The sequence below is a fragment of the Ammospiza caudacuta genome, chromosome 22 (assembly GCF_027887145.1).
Source record: "Ammospiza caudacuta isolate bAmmCau1 chromosome 22, bAmmCau1.pri, whole genome shotgun sequence".
Taxonomy (NCBI): Eukaryota; Metazoa; Chordata; class Aves; order Passeriformes; family Passerellidae; genus Ammospiza; species Ammospiza caudacuta.
The window spans coordinates 6494023-6511620 of record NC_080614.1 but is presented as its reverse complement, the minus strand read 5'-3'; the positions used below and the strand labels follow the sequence as shown (position 1 = coordinate 6511620).

General features: G+C 45.1%; 2 protein-coding genes across 2 annotated transcripts; one reads left to right on the top strand and one right to left on the bottom strand.

Moving 5' to 3' along the window:
- Nucleotides 1–4900: 4900 nt before the first annotated feature.
- Nucleotides 4901–8631, bottom strand: TNFRSF9 (TNF receptor superfamily member 9). Its single transcript, XM_058818719.1, has 7 exons — nt 8401–8631; nt 8208–8330; nt 7896–8033; nt 7385–7451; nt 7142–7278; nt 6783–6917; nt 4901–5116 (listed from the first exon to the last, which is right to left on the bottom strand). The coding sequence occupies exons 1-7, from the start codon at nt 8498–8500 to the stop codon at nt 4992–4994; spliced, it is 825 nt and encodes a 274-aa protein (XP_058674702.1). The 5' UTR covers nt 8501–8631; the 3' UTR covers nt 4901–4991.
- A 1123-nt stretch (nt 8632–9754) lies between these two features.
- Nucleotides 9755–17279, top strand: PARK7 (Parkinsonism associated deglycase). The gene is made up of 7 exons (XM_058818720.1): nt 9755–9804; nt 11924–12057; nt 12712–12813; nt 13482–13541; nt 14368–14437; nt 15985–16071; nt 16789–17279. Exons 2-7 carry the CDS (start codon nt 11968–11970, stop codon nt 16947–16949), a joined length of 570 nt encoding a protein of 189 aa, XP_058674703.1. The 5' UTR covers nt 9755–9804; nt 11924–11967; the 3' UTR covers nt 16950–17279.
- Nucleotides 17280–17598: the final 319 nt, after the last annotated feature.

Genomic DNA, 17598 nt, shown 5'->3' with positions numbered 1-17598 from the left:
CTTCCATATTTCCCTGCCTGAAACTACTTCATGCTCTGTTAATTGCATGGTGCTCTGACTCATTAGTTTCTTACTACAAATCATTTAATTGGAAACTTAGTAATATTTTACTATCTGTTCACTGTTTTACTCTTCTTTCATGTTCTGAGAGCTAGAGGGTAAAGACTTTAATCTCCAGTGGTGATGGAACAAAACAGTTTTGTCAGAGGTGTCCTTGTGCTTTTTTAAAAAAATTTTCTATCTAGCTCTTCACATTTGTTGTACTCTTGTTCTTCCTGTTTTTATCACAGAGGCTTAGGATTGCTTATCACTCCAATATCCATAGCTGATATCAGAGGACAAATTTCAGGTAGTTCAGTGTGTGGGCAGGAGCCAGTGACTAATTAAGAGGAATGCTAATAATCATTGGCATTTAGCTGTCGTCCACTCAGCGTAGGCAGTAAATGAATGGCACACAAAAGCAGACTTTAATTTCTTTACTTTGTTTTCTGGCTGCATAATCCCTTTAATCCTTTGCTATCAGAGTTTTTTATTAATTAAATGGAATCTCTGCAGGCTCAGTGATTCACATTTCAGGGCAAATACGTGTATTTAACGGGGGAGGGCTGGCATGGGTCTCACTGGGCAACTTGAGGTTTTAAACAGTTCTTCCAAGGTTGTTTTGTAAATGAATGTGTTTTCTTGCCAGTCAGACCTGTAGCATCTTCACTGTTTAAGAGTATTCCTGTTTAGCAAAGAATTCCTGCTGCAAGTGTTAACAGGTTTCCTTGTGATCACTCACTGATCTTGACTGGGGAAAACTGTCCCTGGGAGTGACCCACAGGAGTAGGAATTAACAAATGTGAAGGAAGCAGGTGTCAGATCTTTGTCTTTTGATGTGGCAAGTTGAATGTTTCTTGCTGTAATGGGATCAGAATCCTCTTTCCAATTCCCAAGGCATATTTATGATCTAAGAGGGTTCTGAAGAGCAGTGAGTCTCTAGTTGGATATTCCTATTCTTTTGATAAATGTTTTTGTTTAAGTACAATCCAGTTTAGTTCAGTATAATCTGATGCTTGACCTGGCAGCCACCCAGGATCCAGAAAGGTGAAAGGAAACCATTGGTGATATCACAGCAAACTTCTGCAAATTGATGTTAGAGGGAAATTCCATTTTTTGTTGTAGATTGTATTAAAATTTCATATTACAGTGAGGTCAGGGACAATATCCAACAGCTGTTATGCTCAGCTGACACTGAACCTGTGGAGAAGCTCCTCTTCCAGCCCCTGTATTAGGGAAGGTTTGTTCCCAGCTGAGAGAGGAGCTGAGGTGACACTTGGTTATAAAATAAAACTCTGTGTAGTTTTAAGAATGAAACTTACCTTGACTTTCAAACAGGTGACAAAATGTCAAGTGGGGTGGTACAAGTGGCCTGTCGGTATTTCCTGTGTGTTGTCTCTTTGGGGTGGAACATCTCCCACAAAGGTTTTGACATCATCTGTGTTGGCATCAGAACAACTGTCAGGGAAGGCTGTACTTCTGTCCTGTGAAGGATCTGATAGAAAGACTGAGAATAAGAAATCATATTCTGCTTTAAAATATTATCTGAAGTTTACATGTTTTACAGGAGCCCCTCCAGTCTCAGATTCTCTACCATCCAGAATTATTGGGCACAGAAACCCCATTTGTACAGGAGGTGAGAAACAGAAACCCTTTTGCTATGAACCTTTTACTTTCCTTAGCCACACAACTCCTACAAGAAATTACCAAGCCAAGGGATGTGATGAACATGATTTTAATTACTGGTGCCACTAACTATGCCAGGAAATGGTGCTGGTTCTGGAAGCAATAAAAAAGCAGCAGGCTCCTCTGCTTATGCTTATCTTAAAGAGACTTTTTCTCCTTCTTCCATGCCCTCAGAACTCTGCTGACATCACTTGGGCCTCTGTACATGGTCTGGCTAAGAGGGCACTTTCTGACTTCCAAGAAAAACAGATGGAAATTCAAGAAGCTTGCATCTGGCTGTTACCTCATCCTCAGCCACCTGGGCTGCTTGAGAGTCATCAGGGCATTCCCAGTTCCATTTTGCTTGCTAAATAATAAATTAAATGACTGTCAAAAAAGAGACATGCACAGAAAGCAGAGAACACTTAAAACTCAGAGTTACCATAGAATTAAAATATTATTTGGGCTGGAAGGGACCTTAAAGATCATCTGGTTCTACTCCCCTGCCATGGGCAGGGATCTTACCAATAGATCAGGATGTTCCATGTCCTGTCTAACCTTGAGCAATTCCAGGGATGGGGCAAACCCAGCTTCTCTGGGTAAATTCTCTCAGGGCCTCACCACTCTTCTAAGTAAAGAATTTATTTCTTTCTTGACACCTAATTGAAATTTCTTCTAGTTTAAAACCATTCTCCTTTGTCCTGTCAGTGTACAAAGTTCCCCTCCCTCTTCTTTATAACTTCCTTTTAAGTCCTGAAAGGCTTCAGACTCCTGGAGCTTGGAAGGAGCTAAATTCCAAATAAGCCATTCTTCTTTCCTCTACCCCTTCCAGTGAAGGAGAAGACAGCAAAGGAGAGATTATGGTTTGAAATAGCAGTTTCCTAGCCCAGAAAGCAGTGGAATGACACACACAATAACAACAGCTGTATTAATAGCAAAAATATACAAAAGAGAAGGTGTTTTACCCACAAAAGGGTTTTCACTATAGAGAACAAAAAAACCATGCGGGCAGATGCTTCCTGTTGATCCTGCCTTTGTCCTGACCTGCTCCATGTAATATTTGGGAAACAAAGGCCATGTGGGGAGGAGAGCTCCCCCAGCCTGAAAACAACAAAAACCAGAGACAAATAACCCCCAGAGCTCCATTGTTCAAATCAGAGCTGTGTAGCCACTTCACTGAGCTTGGTTTTTCTGCAAATGCTTTTGCTGCCATTTCTCCACTCTTGGAGGGGGAAAAATTGTCCCTGCTGGTGCTGACCTGGTGCCTGACGTGGCCCTGCTGGCTCAGAGCTGTCCCTCCATCCCCTCAGTGTCAGCCCAGGGACAGTGGGAGGGGGAGGCAGCAGAGGAGCTGAGGTCACCAGAGCTGGCTGGGGACAGTGCATTGCTGTGGCATGGAGCTGTATCACCTGCACACATTTACAACAGATGTGTGTGCCAACAAAGCCTGTTCATCATTAATTCAGGCCTCAGTGCTCTCAAATAACAGAAGTCACAGGTAAGATTATCCACATATTTCTTTGATTGAAAGGAAGGTTGTTTCTAATATTTTATTCAGAATATACTTTCTTTTGTGAATGACTATTCCCTGAAACAGTCCAGAACTCCAGTTTTGGTGGAAATCTGTCCTCAGTGGTCACTAAACAGATTTCTGCTTCAGGTGAATGGACAAGAACAATAAGGGGTTTGCACTTTGTTTGAAGCATTTCAAAATATATTTCAAAATATATGCAGAATTTGCCAGCAACATGTAAAATTCCAGTTATTATCTCTTTTTTTCCAAGGAGAAAACACCAGATGTTTTGAGTTACAGGGTGTGTACATTAATTCTCTACCTTATGTTTGGGCTATAAATTAATGACAGGCAGAAATATTCTATCTTGTTCTAAGATATAGCCAATGATGCAAAGGTCACTCTTTGATTTATAAATAGATAGCTTTATAAATAGTTTGGTGGCTTTTCATGTGTCCTGTTCATGCCTTCAAGTTTGCAATTTTGATGTAATGGTTGGAAGTACCAACAGAGAGAAGACTTGAGCTAGGGATAAAAATAAGAACTTCACAATTCAGGCTTTTTATGGCACTTATTTTCTCACTATATAAAACTTACTATTTTATGTTTACTTGTACATAAATGTATCAAAATGTGTAAGTGTGGCTTGGTGAAAAGAATCTGCTGTTGTAACCTGCTGAATGAAGAGATGGCTTGTCATTGTTCAAATGCAAAATAGTTTTCTTTTGCATTGAAATCAGAGAGGGGAAAATCACCTTTAACCCACATACTGGTGGGTTTTCATTCTATTTTTTGAATAACATTTACTGAATAATAAAATGTGAGGTTTGTGAATGGTTAAAAATGGTGCTGCGAATGTCCTGACTCAAACATGTAATTTCTTTTTTCTTAAGACCAAAGTTAACAGATATTTGATCAGAGAGACAGATAGTGTCTGATGTTAAAATCTTTCCAACCTCAGTTCCAAAAATAGTACCACAAAGATATCACACTTACAGCTGCAATGTACATCAAGTTTACGTCACCCAGAAGATCAAAGCTGAATGATGTAGGGCTGAGGGTGGTGCAGTCCAGCTGCAAAGTTACAGCTCTTTCTAAGTTCAAGTCAACCACAGCTTCTCTCAGTGTTTCCACTGCCTCCCTCCAGCCAACACAACAGCAGATGCTGCTGTGGAGCCTTTGCAGCTCAACATTTTCATGGCTTCTTTTCCCTGCATGTAAGGACATGGCAGGGGTGAGGGATCTGTTTCCAGGGCTGATAGGATCAAAAGAGCTCCATCTGTATTTGCAAATAAACCTCAAGACTGCTGGGTTTGAGCCAGACTTTGGGAGGATCTTTGACTCCAGACTCAAGAGGATGGCTGATGTTAAGAGATCATGAGTGTCACCAGTGACTCCACAATGTGATCTCCTTTTTAGCTTCAGATCCTTTTGGAATGCATGTAAATTACGGCTCAGATAACATTGATGATGGACCAGAAAACTATTCTGCACTTCTGTTAGAGCTTTTAAATGCAGTATTTCTTTCTACATGTAAATCAAGAACCACTTCTCAGAAATGTCCTTACTCATAGAGGAAGAAAATCACCAAACTGTTTTGAGGGTTTTTTATTACTTTTTTTAAGAAATATTAAAAAAGTACCTTTTCCCCAGTGGCTAGGCTATTTACTACCCTAACACTCAGGTGCTGACACTTACTCTATTTACATAAACAGATTCTTGTTCTGTGCTCCAAAAGAAAATTCAAATGTGGCTGACTCGAACAATTCAATTTCTAGTTCACCAGGAGATCTCTCAATTCTGTGGATTTGCCAGGATTCTGATATTCACCTTGTTCTTCCTCAGGGAAGTGGCAGCTGCAGGCATCATCTTCCTGAACTGACTGTTCAGGTGTGTGCACTGGAGAAAAAGAACAGATTCACACAATCAATTGGATTGGAAAAGACCTCTGAGACCATGTAGTGCAACCTTTGACCATCCATGCTGTAAACCAGACCATTTCTAGCTGTTTCTTGAACACCTCCAGGGACAGTGACTCCACCAGCTCCTGGGCAGCCCATTCCAATCTTTAACATTTTTTTGGGAAGAAATTCCCCCTCATCTCCAGCCTGAACCTTCCCTGGTGTAGCTTAAGGCTGTGTCCTCTTGTCCTGTCACTGGGAGGAAAGGCTGATCCCCACCTGGCTACAGCCACATTTCAGGGAGGTGGAGAGGACAGGGTCTCCCCTGATCCTTCTTTTGACTAAACAACCCCAGTTCCCTCAGCCACTCCTCAAAGACCTTCTATATTATTCCCCAGCTTTGTTACCCTTCTCTGGACTCACTCCAGCACCTCAATGTTTCTTGAAGTGAGGGGCCCAGAACTGGACAAATGTCCCCTTTCTGTTCATTTATTCAGCCATCTTATTTCACCATCCCCCAGTCACAAATGCAGGATGTCAGGAAGAAAAAAAGTCTTCCAAGTTATTCTATAATCTGAAATTATTCCTCTACAGCATATATATCTGATAAAACTAATTTACCACACTTTGTTTTCCCAAATTCAGCAGGTCTTGTTTGTCATGGCAATGAAAGGAAAAGCAGCATGAGGGAAATAGATTTTTGGACTGCTGTGGTCTAATGTATTTAGAGTTACACTAGAAGATTCAGACCTTATCCTTAGAACAGGGGAAAAGAAGAGAAAGAGAGAGAGAACCCTTCAAAAAACTGAACAAACCAACTATAAATGACATTAAATGGAATCCGCTTCATCTTTGTGCTGAACTCTTGTGCTTGCCTGTCACCCTGATTTTTTAAGATTTTCTAAGCCTTCTGATGTTTACATTCTTGTAACAAACTTTCTCACACACTTTCTATAAATAACTTATTGTTTTGCATTCTTTTGTGGAGGAGGAGAAATTTGATGGACTGTTGGTTTGTCCAGTGTCATTGGAGAGGTGGCACTGTCACCCTCCAATCCACTGTCACTTTTGGAAAACTATAAATGTTGAAGTCAGAAAATAAACTTCCCTTTTTTTCACCTTGAGAGCAGCAATGTGAGCTTGTGTTGTTTCACATCCTATTGTGACACTTGCCCAGGAGTTATGAGCTCTCAGAGGGCAGTGCTGGATTCAGGCTGACCCTGCTCCTGTGTAGCAGCACACCCTGGCTGATGTCCCCTCTCCTTCTGCAGCCAGAGCTCCACTGCAGCCCCTGTGTCCTGTCTGGAGCAGAGAGAACTCCAAGGGGTTACAGCCACACAGGCCAGGAATGATGCTTGGAAGTCATGAACTGAACTGGCCTTTAACTGGAGCAGCTGAGATTTTTCATCTATCACAAATAGTCCACTTATAAGGATAAGCATGCACTTGACCTAACACCCACAGCAAATTTTCATTGCTTTCTGCAATAAAAATTCCAAAGCTGTTTCCCTTTCAGTTGCTTCTGACTTACAAAGCACCAAAAAACCCAAAGCTGTTGCAACTACCTATGTAAGGCACTTAACCTGGATTCCTGACTTCTGTCTAGTTTCAAAAAGAAAAGCTGAAGAGCATATTTATCTTACTTTTCTTGATATTTATCTTACTTTTCTTGAAGACAGCATGTAGTTTCTTTTTCTGCCAGACACTGAAGCAGATGCACAAAGGCAGCAGGAACATCAAGCACGACAGCCCAGCCACAGCGAGAGAAATCCTGATTGTGTCTGCCTGAACATCCTTCCCTAGGAAACAAATAACATTCTCTAAGAGTCTTAGCAGAACAAAATTCTACTGCCCTTCAATTAGCTGAAAACTGTGTCTCCCATTCTGCTTCTGGATCAGTCTGCAACACTGGAAATGCACAGAAGAAACGATTTTTGCTTTAAATGGAAGGTGAGTGTGCTACAGTATGTTTAAGTAGGTCATAATTCTTTACCTCCATAAGGAATATTACACAATGACTCACCTGGCACAGTGATATAAAATGGAATGTCAAGAGATGTTGTAGGTAGAGTAGTGACTAAAGTGGAATTAACTGAAGCATGTTTGCAAATGACATCTTTTGCTGGAGTTCCGGGCACCAGGATTTGGTTTCCAGCGCACCTGAAGGACATTTACAGCAAAATGGGGAAAAGAAAAAAAAAATCTTAAATTCCAGTCAAGTGTACTAGCTGTAGCATTTTAACTTTTTTTTTTTTACTTTACTTACATTGTCCAGTTTTTACAGGAGCCATTGGGCTGATCATTAAAGGTTCCATAGCGGCAAGGCTGGCAACCTTCAACAGACAAGGACAGGTAAAATTGTACAAGATAACATTTAAAATGCAACATATGAAACATTATTTTTGCCTGCTTGTACAATGTCAGAATTACTACTTCATAAGCTGCTCTGAGTATGCAAGGCAAGTCTTTCCCTGTCAGCCACAGACCAGTACAGTATTTGGCTAAAACCCCGGCTGATTTGGCACAAGATGCCACAAAACAGAGTTGTGTTTCCCTCATGCTGGCAGCCAAAGAGCAGCCATGCAAAGGGAACCAGCTGGTGCAGGATTTGAGCTGTGCTAGGGCTCAGTGTGGTGGGTTTGGCTGCTCTGAGCTCACACCATGCAGCGTGCTTAGCACTGGTGGCAGCTTTTATCTCTCGAGGTCCTTCCTCAATCTGCTTCTGCCTGGTGCAGGAAGCAGAGGGGCTTGCAGCTGCTGGGGAAAGGTGATCCTACCTTTGCTGGTGCTCTCCTGACCCACGCCGCAGCTTCGGGTGCAGAAGGTGCAGCGATCATTGCCGCAGCGATAACCCTCCTTGCACGTGCATTCAGCATCACTTGTTGAGGAGCAATTTTTCAAATACCGAAACGGTGCTGCAAGGGTAAAAACAGCGTTAGCTTACAGCATGGACCTTTGCTCTCACAAGAACCAGGCTAGCAGCTCCAGCGTTATTTGGCCAGAGGCGCATCCCCCGTCGGGCAGGTGCCACCCGGTCACGCCGTTGTCACGGGAGGTCACAGCAGGGCTGGTGGCATCGCCGCCGGTACCTTCGCACCGCCGACACATCCTGCAGCCGCCGCTTCCCGCCGCGCTGGAGAAGGTGCCGGCCGGGCAGGGCTGGCACGGCGCGCTCGCTCCCCGTGCGCAGTCGGCGCTCTTTACGAAGGTACCTGCGGGGCGAGACACGGCGGTCACACGGGCCGGGACACGGCTGTCACCGCACCCCGGCACGGTCCTTACCCGCCGGGCAGTGAGCGCCGCACGGCAGCGCGGCCGCGGCTCCCGGGCTCAGCGCCAGCGCCAGCAGCGCCGCGGGCAGCAGCGCCCGGCCCGGAGCCATGGGTCGGAGCGGGTCGCAGCGGGGACTGCGCGCGGGACACTCGGCACCGGCCCTTAGCCACCGCCCCCGGGGGGCCTCGCTGCGTCATCTCGGGGGCGGCGGGGAATCCCCGGCCCGGCGGGACTTTCCGGACCCTCCCGGAGGCGCGACCCCTCAGTTCTGCCAGGCAGCGCCCTCAAAGCTCTCTCAGCGATGCCGGTCAGCGCTCGCCCTTTTCAGCACCGGGGCTTCCCGGTGAGTGCGGCGTGGAATCCCCGGGAGGTGAGAGGCGAGAGGCGGGGCCGGCAGGCCGCAGCCGTGCCGGGGATGCTGAGAGCGCACACGGGCACCGCGGGGACACGCGGGGAGCGCCGCGCCCCGGCCGGGAGCGTGCGGAGCGCCCGCCGGGCGGTACGGGAACGGCGCGGCCCCGCCCCCTGCGGCCGCTCATAGCCAATCCCCGGGCCTGGCCACGCCCCCTGCACCTCCCCGCAGCCAATCCCTGAGCGCGGTTCTGTCCCACAGCCGGGCCCGGAGCTCGAGCAGGAGCAGACATGGTGAACGCTGAGTGCTGAGTTATAACTGAGAAGCGAACGTATGGTCCGTGTGTGTGTGTGTGCGCGGCACACAGGCAGAAAGAGCAAGGATCAGCCTGTCCAGGTTCTGAGCGGAGTCTGCTGTGGGAAGCACACAAAGCGCCCCGTAGCGGGAGCTGAACCCCGCACCGATCCCGGCAGAGCCCTCAGCGGTCCTTCCCTATCACCGGCTCTCCTCCCCTGGACTTGAGCTGCTCTGCCGAGCAGCTCTCGTGAGCCCGGAGCCAGACCGGGCCTGCCAGCACCTGCAAGCAGGCTTTTACACAGCAGGGCTTTGCAGTCCTAAAGATGCTCGCTAACAGCTCTGTCTGTCCTTCAAAACACCGAAACTCCTTAAAACCAGGGGCAGCATCATCCCTGAGCCACAGGCATTCCCTGGGAAACAAGTGTCGGGCAGACGCTTCGGGCAGAGGGCGGAGAAGAGCAAGGCTCGGTCCGTGAGGGGCTGCCTGAGGGGCGGCAGCGGCAGCAGCAGCAGTAGCGGCAGCAGCAGCAGTAGCGGCAGCAGCAGCAGTAGCGGCAACAGCAGCTCGGTTTGCGGTCGCGCCGCCGTAGGAGGTGACCCTTGTCACGGTACAGGCACCAGAGCGCTCTCCGCGTTCCGAGAGCCCGTGAGAAAAGCGCAGCGTGCCGGCAGCGCGGGGGAGCGGCGGGGCGAGGCCGGGGCGGAGCGCGGGCGGTGCCGGGGCCGGGGCGGAGCGCCCCAGAGCCGCCCGCGGCCCCGCTGAGGTGAGTTGTGGCCGCCGCCGCTGCGGCTGCCGCGGGCCCGGCCCGGAGAGCCCTGCCGGGCGGGGGTGTCGGTGTGGGCGGTGTCGGTGTGGGTGGAGGGTTCGGTAGCCGGGCCGGGCGGGGTTGCGGTGCCCAGGCGGCCGCGTTGCAGGGCCCAAAGCCCGCCGTGCCCGTGAGGAGGCCTCGGTCCATGCCCGGGCCCGGCCCGTGCCGTCCCTGCCGCGGGGAATGGCGCCATGTCCCACACGAACTGAGGGGAACGCGCGGCCTTTCCACCCCGCTGCGCCTTCAGCCCTGCCCTGCCCTGCCTGTGGATAGCGGGCTGTGCTCGGGCCACTGCAGGGTGTGATTGCTTTTAAAGCCACCGTGCTTGGAGTTTGTGATTCACCATCTCCAGAAGGGCTCGTGTACCCACGCAGGGCTGTGCGTTTGGTTGAGGGGTTTGAGGCGGCCTCAGCTGCACTGAGGAGCAAATGGGAGACATTTACTATGTGTAGGTAGATTGTTAAATGAAGTTGTTAGGTCTGTGTAACTTAGTCCTACCTTCTCAAAAACTGTCTTTCCGTAGTAGTGGGACAGCTATTTACATATGCACCCATGTGAAGAACAGTACTAATGCTCAAGAATTGTACAATAAATATCTAAAGGCACTGTGGAGAAACTGCATTTTGCAAAAGGAGGAGAAATAGCAAAGGTTGCAGGATCAGGTGCCTGTTTTTATCTAAAGAATTAATGAAAGACAAACGGTGTTTCATTAGAATTAATGAACGGACAAACGGGATGCAAACTGGGATCTAGACTATTTTTCTTCAATAAAACGGAAGTGCAGCATTTCTGCATGGTGGCTATTCAGGTAGTTTTTTGCTAGTCTAATTCATATGAAAATTTTGCAGAATCAACGTGTTCCTTCAAGCAATTAAGAAGCTCTAGGTTGTCCTGAAGTTATTGCTAATACCTCAGATTTGGGTGTACTTGATCAGTGGGTTTTGCAGTGACAGTACATAAAGCTGCCCTAAAAGGATATGACACAGTGAACTATTCTGTTTGGGCTGGTTCAGCATGCTGTGGGATGGTTTGCTGTATATTACTGCATCCTAGAAATAACATTCTAAAGGAGGCTACCAGTAGGGAGAAAACATGAATACAGATGAAGTTGAAGCAGTGTGAGGATGATTTTATGTAGGCACCTAAAAGTGCATCACATTTTATGAAGAGCTCCCAGGTACTATGTGCAGTTCTAGGTGGAAGGTCCCTGCATAGGACAGAAATCTCTGTCTTACAGTGTAGTAACCCATGAAATGCCTCCTCACATCACAGAGGCTTTCACAGCCTTCTCTCAGACCTCTATGAGTTAGTAGGTATTTTATATGATGTAAAGTTATTTTAACTTAACCTTCAAATGGGAACTTGGCCATTCACCTCAACGTGAATTTAAAAGTCAAAAAAAAAAAGTCTTAAGCCTGGTTTGTTCCATTTGCTAGGTCCTGTGGTCTGCTCCCCCATCACACGTGTGCACATGTGTTTCATCCCCCACAAAGTTGCAAAATAACCCAGAAAATCTGTTGGTGAGATTTTGCCGGGGCACTGCTCGGCTCACTGTTAAGTCACAGGAAACTCCTCATGCAGCATGCTGGGTGGAAACTAAAAACCAGACATGAGGTCAAAGCCTGTGCAAGCCCTTTTTGTCAGTGCTGGCCTGGGTGGGAGTCAATAATCTCGGAAAGAGTGAGGGTGTGCAAATTGAAAACAGCTCTGCCACCCACTCTGAACCCCTCTCTGTTAGACACAGGTCATAATTAAGGTTTTGATTAGGCCAAGCTGCTTCCTCTCCTGGTGCTGATGTGCTGTGCCTCCCACTTACCCAAGTGCCTTAATATTTTAATATCATAATGCATTCTTTCTGAAAAACTCCTTAGTTAAACAGGATGGTTATAAATATTGATTTAAATGAATATTATGAATATTGATTTAAGTGAATATTGATTTAAATGAATTTGATGAGTATTGATTGAATTTTGAGGTGGTTTAAATGAAAGAAGATGCAAAAGTACAAATTACTGTTCAGTTTCAGCATAAGGGGATTTGCTTTCTAACCACATTATCTTTTTATCCCCCTCAGCCCCTTCCTTCACAACCACCTCCCTCATAGCAGCCCCTCAAGACATGGCCTCCAAGAGAGCATTGGTGATCCTGGCTAAGGGGGCAGAGGAGATGGAAACTGTAATCCCCACTGATGTTATGAGAAGGGCTGGGGTGAGTATGAGGCAGTGAATAATCTGGTCAAGGGGAAATCATTGCTTCAAGCTGAGGTTCATTTCCTGGAATTCAGTGTGTGGTCTGTGAAGTAAAAATTTACCCTCATCATCTTACTGCTTAGCAAATACTTGTGTCATGCTGACATTTGTTGGTAACCTTTAAAAATACCAAAATCTGATGTGAACTAGAGCAGATATTTCAAGTAAATCCTACTCTGTCAGAAAACACAGCTACCTCCATGTGTAGTAACTGGAAGTGCCTCTTTTGTAGGGGTCTGAAAACCTCAGTACATTACAGCTCATGACATTGCTTAATTTCAAAAGTAGCTCAAGAAAAGCTATTTACTACAGTTCTGGCTGTTGGGATTCCTTAAGTTGTTTGTTACTCTTGTAGTTGTAGTAGCACACTGTTATCTCATTAGGAATGAAAATAATACTTAAAATAAACACACAACTTCACTTATATAGAAATGACTGAAATAAAAATTACCTTCTCCCACCACTTTGTCATTCCATCACTGCACTCCCCATTTTGGCTGTCAGAAGAGGAACAAGCTCTCAGTACAGCTTTGCTTGCACTACTTAAGAACTAACATATAAGAAAAATGCCCTGAATTTTTGTTTTATAATAATATATTTGTTCTCCTGTTAGATCAAGGTGACTATTGCAGGCCTGACAGGAAAAGAACCAGTGCAGTGCAGTCGAGATGTCTTCATTTGTCCTGATGCCAGTCTTGAAGATGCCAGAAAAGAGGTTGGTCAGCACCCTTCTCTGATATAAATAATGGCCAGCATAGTCTCTCTCACAGTTTCTGAGGTAACTTCTGAGAAGTTCACCAAATTTCCCAAAATTCACCAAAAGTCTGAGGTGAATTTGGAAAGCTTATGCATTACCTTTGGGCATATGTTGCATGTTGTGTTAACTCTGTGTAGCAGTGAATTACAGAGCTGTACAATCAGACAGATTTCTTAATTCTGCCTAAGTATTTGATTTTGCAAAGACCAGTCACAGAGCTTCATTTTTCCTGTTAGTTGGCTCAACAAAATACTGTGATTTGGGCCAACTCCAAAGTTCTGTTGGGAAGCTAAATAATGTTATAGTTAGACCTGTACAGTAAGGTTGGAGCAAAACCACTTTTCTTTACAACACAAGAGCTGTCACTTGCTGAAGCTTTTAAGTGCACTAGACTTAAAAGTCAGTTCTGTGAGAGACTTAATTGATAATAGGCTTTTCCTGGAACAGGAAATAGTATTTTTGTCATAATTGGAACTGGTTTTCTGATCATAAAGTGTTGTTCAGTGGAAGAAAAGATTGATTTCCACTTGAATCAGCTGCAGTGGTCTTCAAACAGAGTAATGTATGTAAAGAGTGGAATGTGTGTGTCAGCGTCTATTCAACAGAACAGTTTTATCTTTGTTTAGGGGCCTTATGATGTTGTGGTCCTGCCTGGAGGGAACCTTGGGGCTCAAAACTTGTCTGAGGTAAAGTTCTGGCATTTTATAAATTCATGGGCATTCTCACGAGTAGTGGGGTGGTCAGCATTGTTTGGTGATCCTGCATATTCAGTTCAGCATCTAGAAATCCTCTTCTGAATGAATCAGTAAACTAATTGTTAATGGTCTTAAGCCTTCTTGTGATTATTTAGGTGGGACAGCTGGGTAAATTCTTGGCCATGAGTACCTAGTGAAACAGAATAAAAATGGAGAGAATATATCAATAAAAATGTTGTGCTTTATGGGAAGATCTCTGTTCATATTCATGTGAAGATGAAACAGTTGCAAATGAAGATTTATTGCTGAGACTCAAAACTGTCCAAACCCAAATTCTGCTCCCTTGCAGAATTCTGTCTCTGGGATAGTATGAATTTCTTGTGGGAGGCAGGCAGACAAATTGATCTATCAAATAGGGTTTAGGTGGTGTCACAGAGTTTGTAAGCCATGGAGCATGAGACAAATATCCCATATAAATCTTCTTAAGAATGATAGAGACTGTCTGGAGGTATCTTATAAATTCTATTTTCTGTTGGTCCTCTATTTTCAAAGAACTTTTTATGGCCAGGGGTTAACCAGCTTTCATGTGGGTTAAGTACTTCCTTGCAGTTCCTTCTGATTTCCTTCCTCTTTAGTTCTGGGGCAAGCATGTTTTGGTTTCTGTTTTTCTCCTTTTTATGTTCTCATTGCCCTCTGTCCTGGGACAGGGAGGAAAAATTCCAGTTGGTTTTCTGTACAAAACATGTTCATGAAATTTCAGTGAAAACTGTTTCAAATAACAACTCCAAACAATGACTTGTGATGTTTCTCCATACAGTCTGCTGCTGTGAAAGACATTTTGAAGGACCAGGAAAGCAGAAAAGCCCTGATTGCTGCAATATGTGCAGGTGGGTTAACAAAGTGTCTTGCTTTCTAAAGCATTTGGATATTTTGAAGGAGCATGAAGAGTTTCCTGTCTTAGAAATCTGTGTTTCTGTAATTTAGTACCAGAAATTTGTGCCTAGATAGATAGATAGATAGATAGATAGATAGATATCTTTCAGCATCTGATTTTTTTTTGTAAATTTAATAGCAGAGGAATCTCTAAAATAATTGTGAACATTTATCCTGCCCTGTTCAGGTTGTTACCTAGTTCCTTGCAATCAGCTGTGTTACTGTCTTTAAAATAAAAAGTGAAATGTAGTGTGCTAGGATTTTTTTTAAGTGTGTGTTTATTCTGGTGATCTTTCTGCAAGTGTACAGCACTGGCAGAATGTCATTGCTGTAAATTTATCTCACATAACCACTCCTGCCCTTTAGCTTCAGAAAGAAGGCCAGAAATATAGAATTACAGCCTCACCCTTCCTGAGCTGCAGCAAAAAATGGACTTGCTTTGAGGAGAGGGTTGTCTGCTTAGATATTCTGCACAGATTGATATCCAGATCATGAACTTTGTAAGATTTGTGTTTTAAAGAGCAAGAAAAATAGCCAATACTGAAATTGCCAATACTGCAACTGAAGGCTGGTCTAGGGAGCTGAAGCTGAGAGTGAGGGGAGAGATGATGAATGCATAAAAGGCAGTCCAAATGTGTTCCAGGAGGGGATTTTCACTTTTGTATTTAGGTACATTGCTGGAGGGGTTTTCTGCTTTTCTTCCTCATTTAGGTGCTGGGCACACAGGGCTGTGAACATTCCTCAGCTTGGCAGTGATGCTCTTGTGCTGCTTTATCTGTGTCTCTTGCAGAACAATCCAAATTCACAGCTGCCCAGTAGAGGCCTTTGCTTGTAAGCAGGATGATTCTTAGAGCTCATTCCAACTGAACACAAAAGAGGTTATTTCCTGTACTAAATCCAGAATTAAATTAACAGAAGTGAAACTCATGTGATACAAATCCTGCCTTCAGTTTCTTTTGGAGTTCCCATAAGGATTTCCTGACTGATGACTTAGCACTTCTTGACACAAATTCTTCACTCAGTTCAGGGTAAGGAGGAAGTATGAAAAGAAAAGAGAAACTCTTGGAACCAAAAATGGAATAGTTAGTCCATGATCTGTCCAAAATACTGCTTGGCACACAACTGCAGCATGTAGAGACTTGCTCAAATGAAATCCTATCTGTTAAGTCTTAATTCAAGGTTTAACAAGGTTGTAAAGTAATTGTAGGTAATTAATGTTCAGATTGAAATGCAGACCTTTTGTTTCTTAATATCAAGCAGTTTTAAATAAAACGTCTGGAAGTTCTTCACTCCTTCAAAGGCAGCACAGTCATGGGTGGGACATCAGTGTGAACTGTAATATGAGAGCTTTTTGCTTCAGAGGTTGGGCTGGCATCAGTGTTTATAAAAAGTAGTCTGTGCCCAGTGAGCTTTGCCCCCTGGGGGTCCCAATGCCCAAATGTCTCTTCTGTCACTGCAGCAGAAGGCAATTCCTCACTGGTGCAACTCTGTGTTCTTACAGGTCCTACTGCCCTTCTGGCCCATGGCATTGGGTATGGAAGCAAAGTCACAACACATCCTCTGGCCAAAGACAAAATGATGAATGGGGGTATGTTTCTGTCCAAACACTTCTCAGATATTTTTTTCTTTACCTGAACCCATGATTTAACAAAAGGAGAAGAGCCCTTTTTTTCTTGCTTTCCTCTCTGAATTGAGTCTATACCACCAGAAAATAGAGGGCTGCATTAACACTCTGATCCTTGGGGCATCCTGCTGCTGCTGTCATGTTAGGAGCATTTATTGCCTTGTCCTCTTGAGGCTGAGCTATCTCTTGCCCCTTTGGTTCTTTGCCTCAGTGGTCCCAGCAGCAAACTCTGGGAGTATTTTTCCTGCTCTTCTGTGAGTGATGCTTTGGTTCTGTGGCAGCTGATGGCTCCACACTTCTTTCTTCACCCTAAGAGAAGGGATGGTGAAACACTGAGGGTCATTCTGTGAGCATTAATGAGGCTGGAGGGGAGCAGATGGGTTCCCCCAATATCTTCTGCATGCACCTGGAATAAAATAAATTTGTGAACAGCTCCACAAAAGCAGACTTCCAGAAGTAACCTCATGACAGGCTCGGTGAGAGCTTTTTGAGGAGCTTGTAGAATCAGAGGGGCATTCCCACAACCTGGGGGCCCTGAGGACAGCAGGCAGGGATGAGGTGCTCAGAGGCAGTGCTGGGGTCCTTGTGGCCTCTGTGGCTCTGTGGAGGAGGCAGTGCTGAGGTCCTTGTGGCACTGTGGAGGACACTGGACCCTGACCCTGTTGCTGTTGTGTCCCCAAGCACACTACTCGTACTCGGAGAGCCGCGTGGAGAAGGACGGGAACATCCTCACCAGCCGTGGGCCTGGCACCAGCTTTGAGTTTGGCTTGGCCATCGTGGAAACTCTGCTGGGCAAGGAAGTGGCTGAACAGGTGAAGGCCCCTCTAATACTGAAAGATTGAAATCCTGGTGTGGGAGAGGCACTAGGAGAAATTTAGATAGAGAGTTTTATCCTTTGTAGAATAACTGTAATGTGCACTGTTGTAAATACACTTTAATTGTGGGTGAAATTAGTAACTGTACTTACCTGAACTGGGATACCTTAACAAACCAAAGGTCTTCATTTCTGGAAAAACATCCTGTTAGCAAAAAGCTCTATCACAAAAAAGCAGCCAGCATCTAATAATCCTAGTTAGTTCTTGGATGACATTTAAAAATCACATGGAAAAATGTTTGCTGAGTAAATAAAAATAGAGCATCCCTACTGGTGTGTTGTTCCTTTCTGTGTTGTCTCCCAACCCAGACCCATGAAACCTTTTTACCACCATGTACTACTTAAAACAACATCTGTTTAGATTCTCACACAGTTCTTCTGAAGTCTGAGCAGGAATGAGAAGGTGGCCAAGCCCTGGAACAAGCTCCCTAGGGAGGTGTCATGATCCCAGGTCTTCTAGCATGCATGAAGTGTTTGGACAGCACTTCTCACAACACTTCTCTTGGCTCTGTGGTTTAACTTCTAGGCTGCCCTGTGTGGAGTCAGGAATTGGTTTTGATGACCTTCATGAGTCTCTTCCAACTCAGGATATTCTCTGATTTCATGACATAGATTAT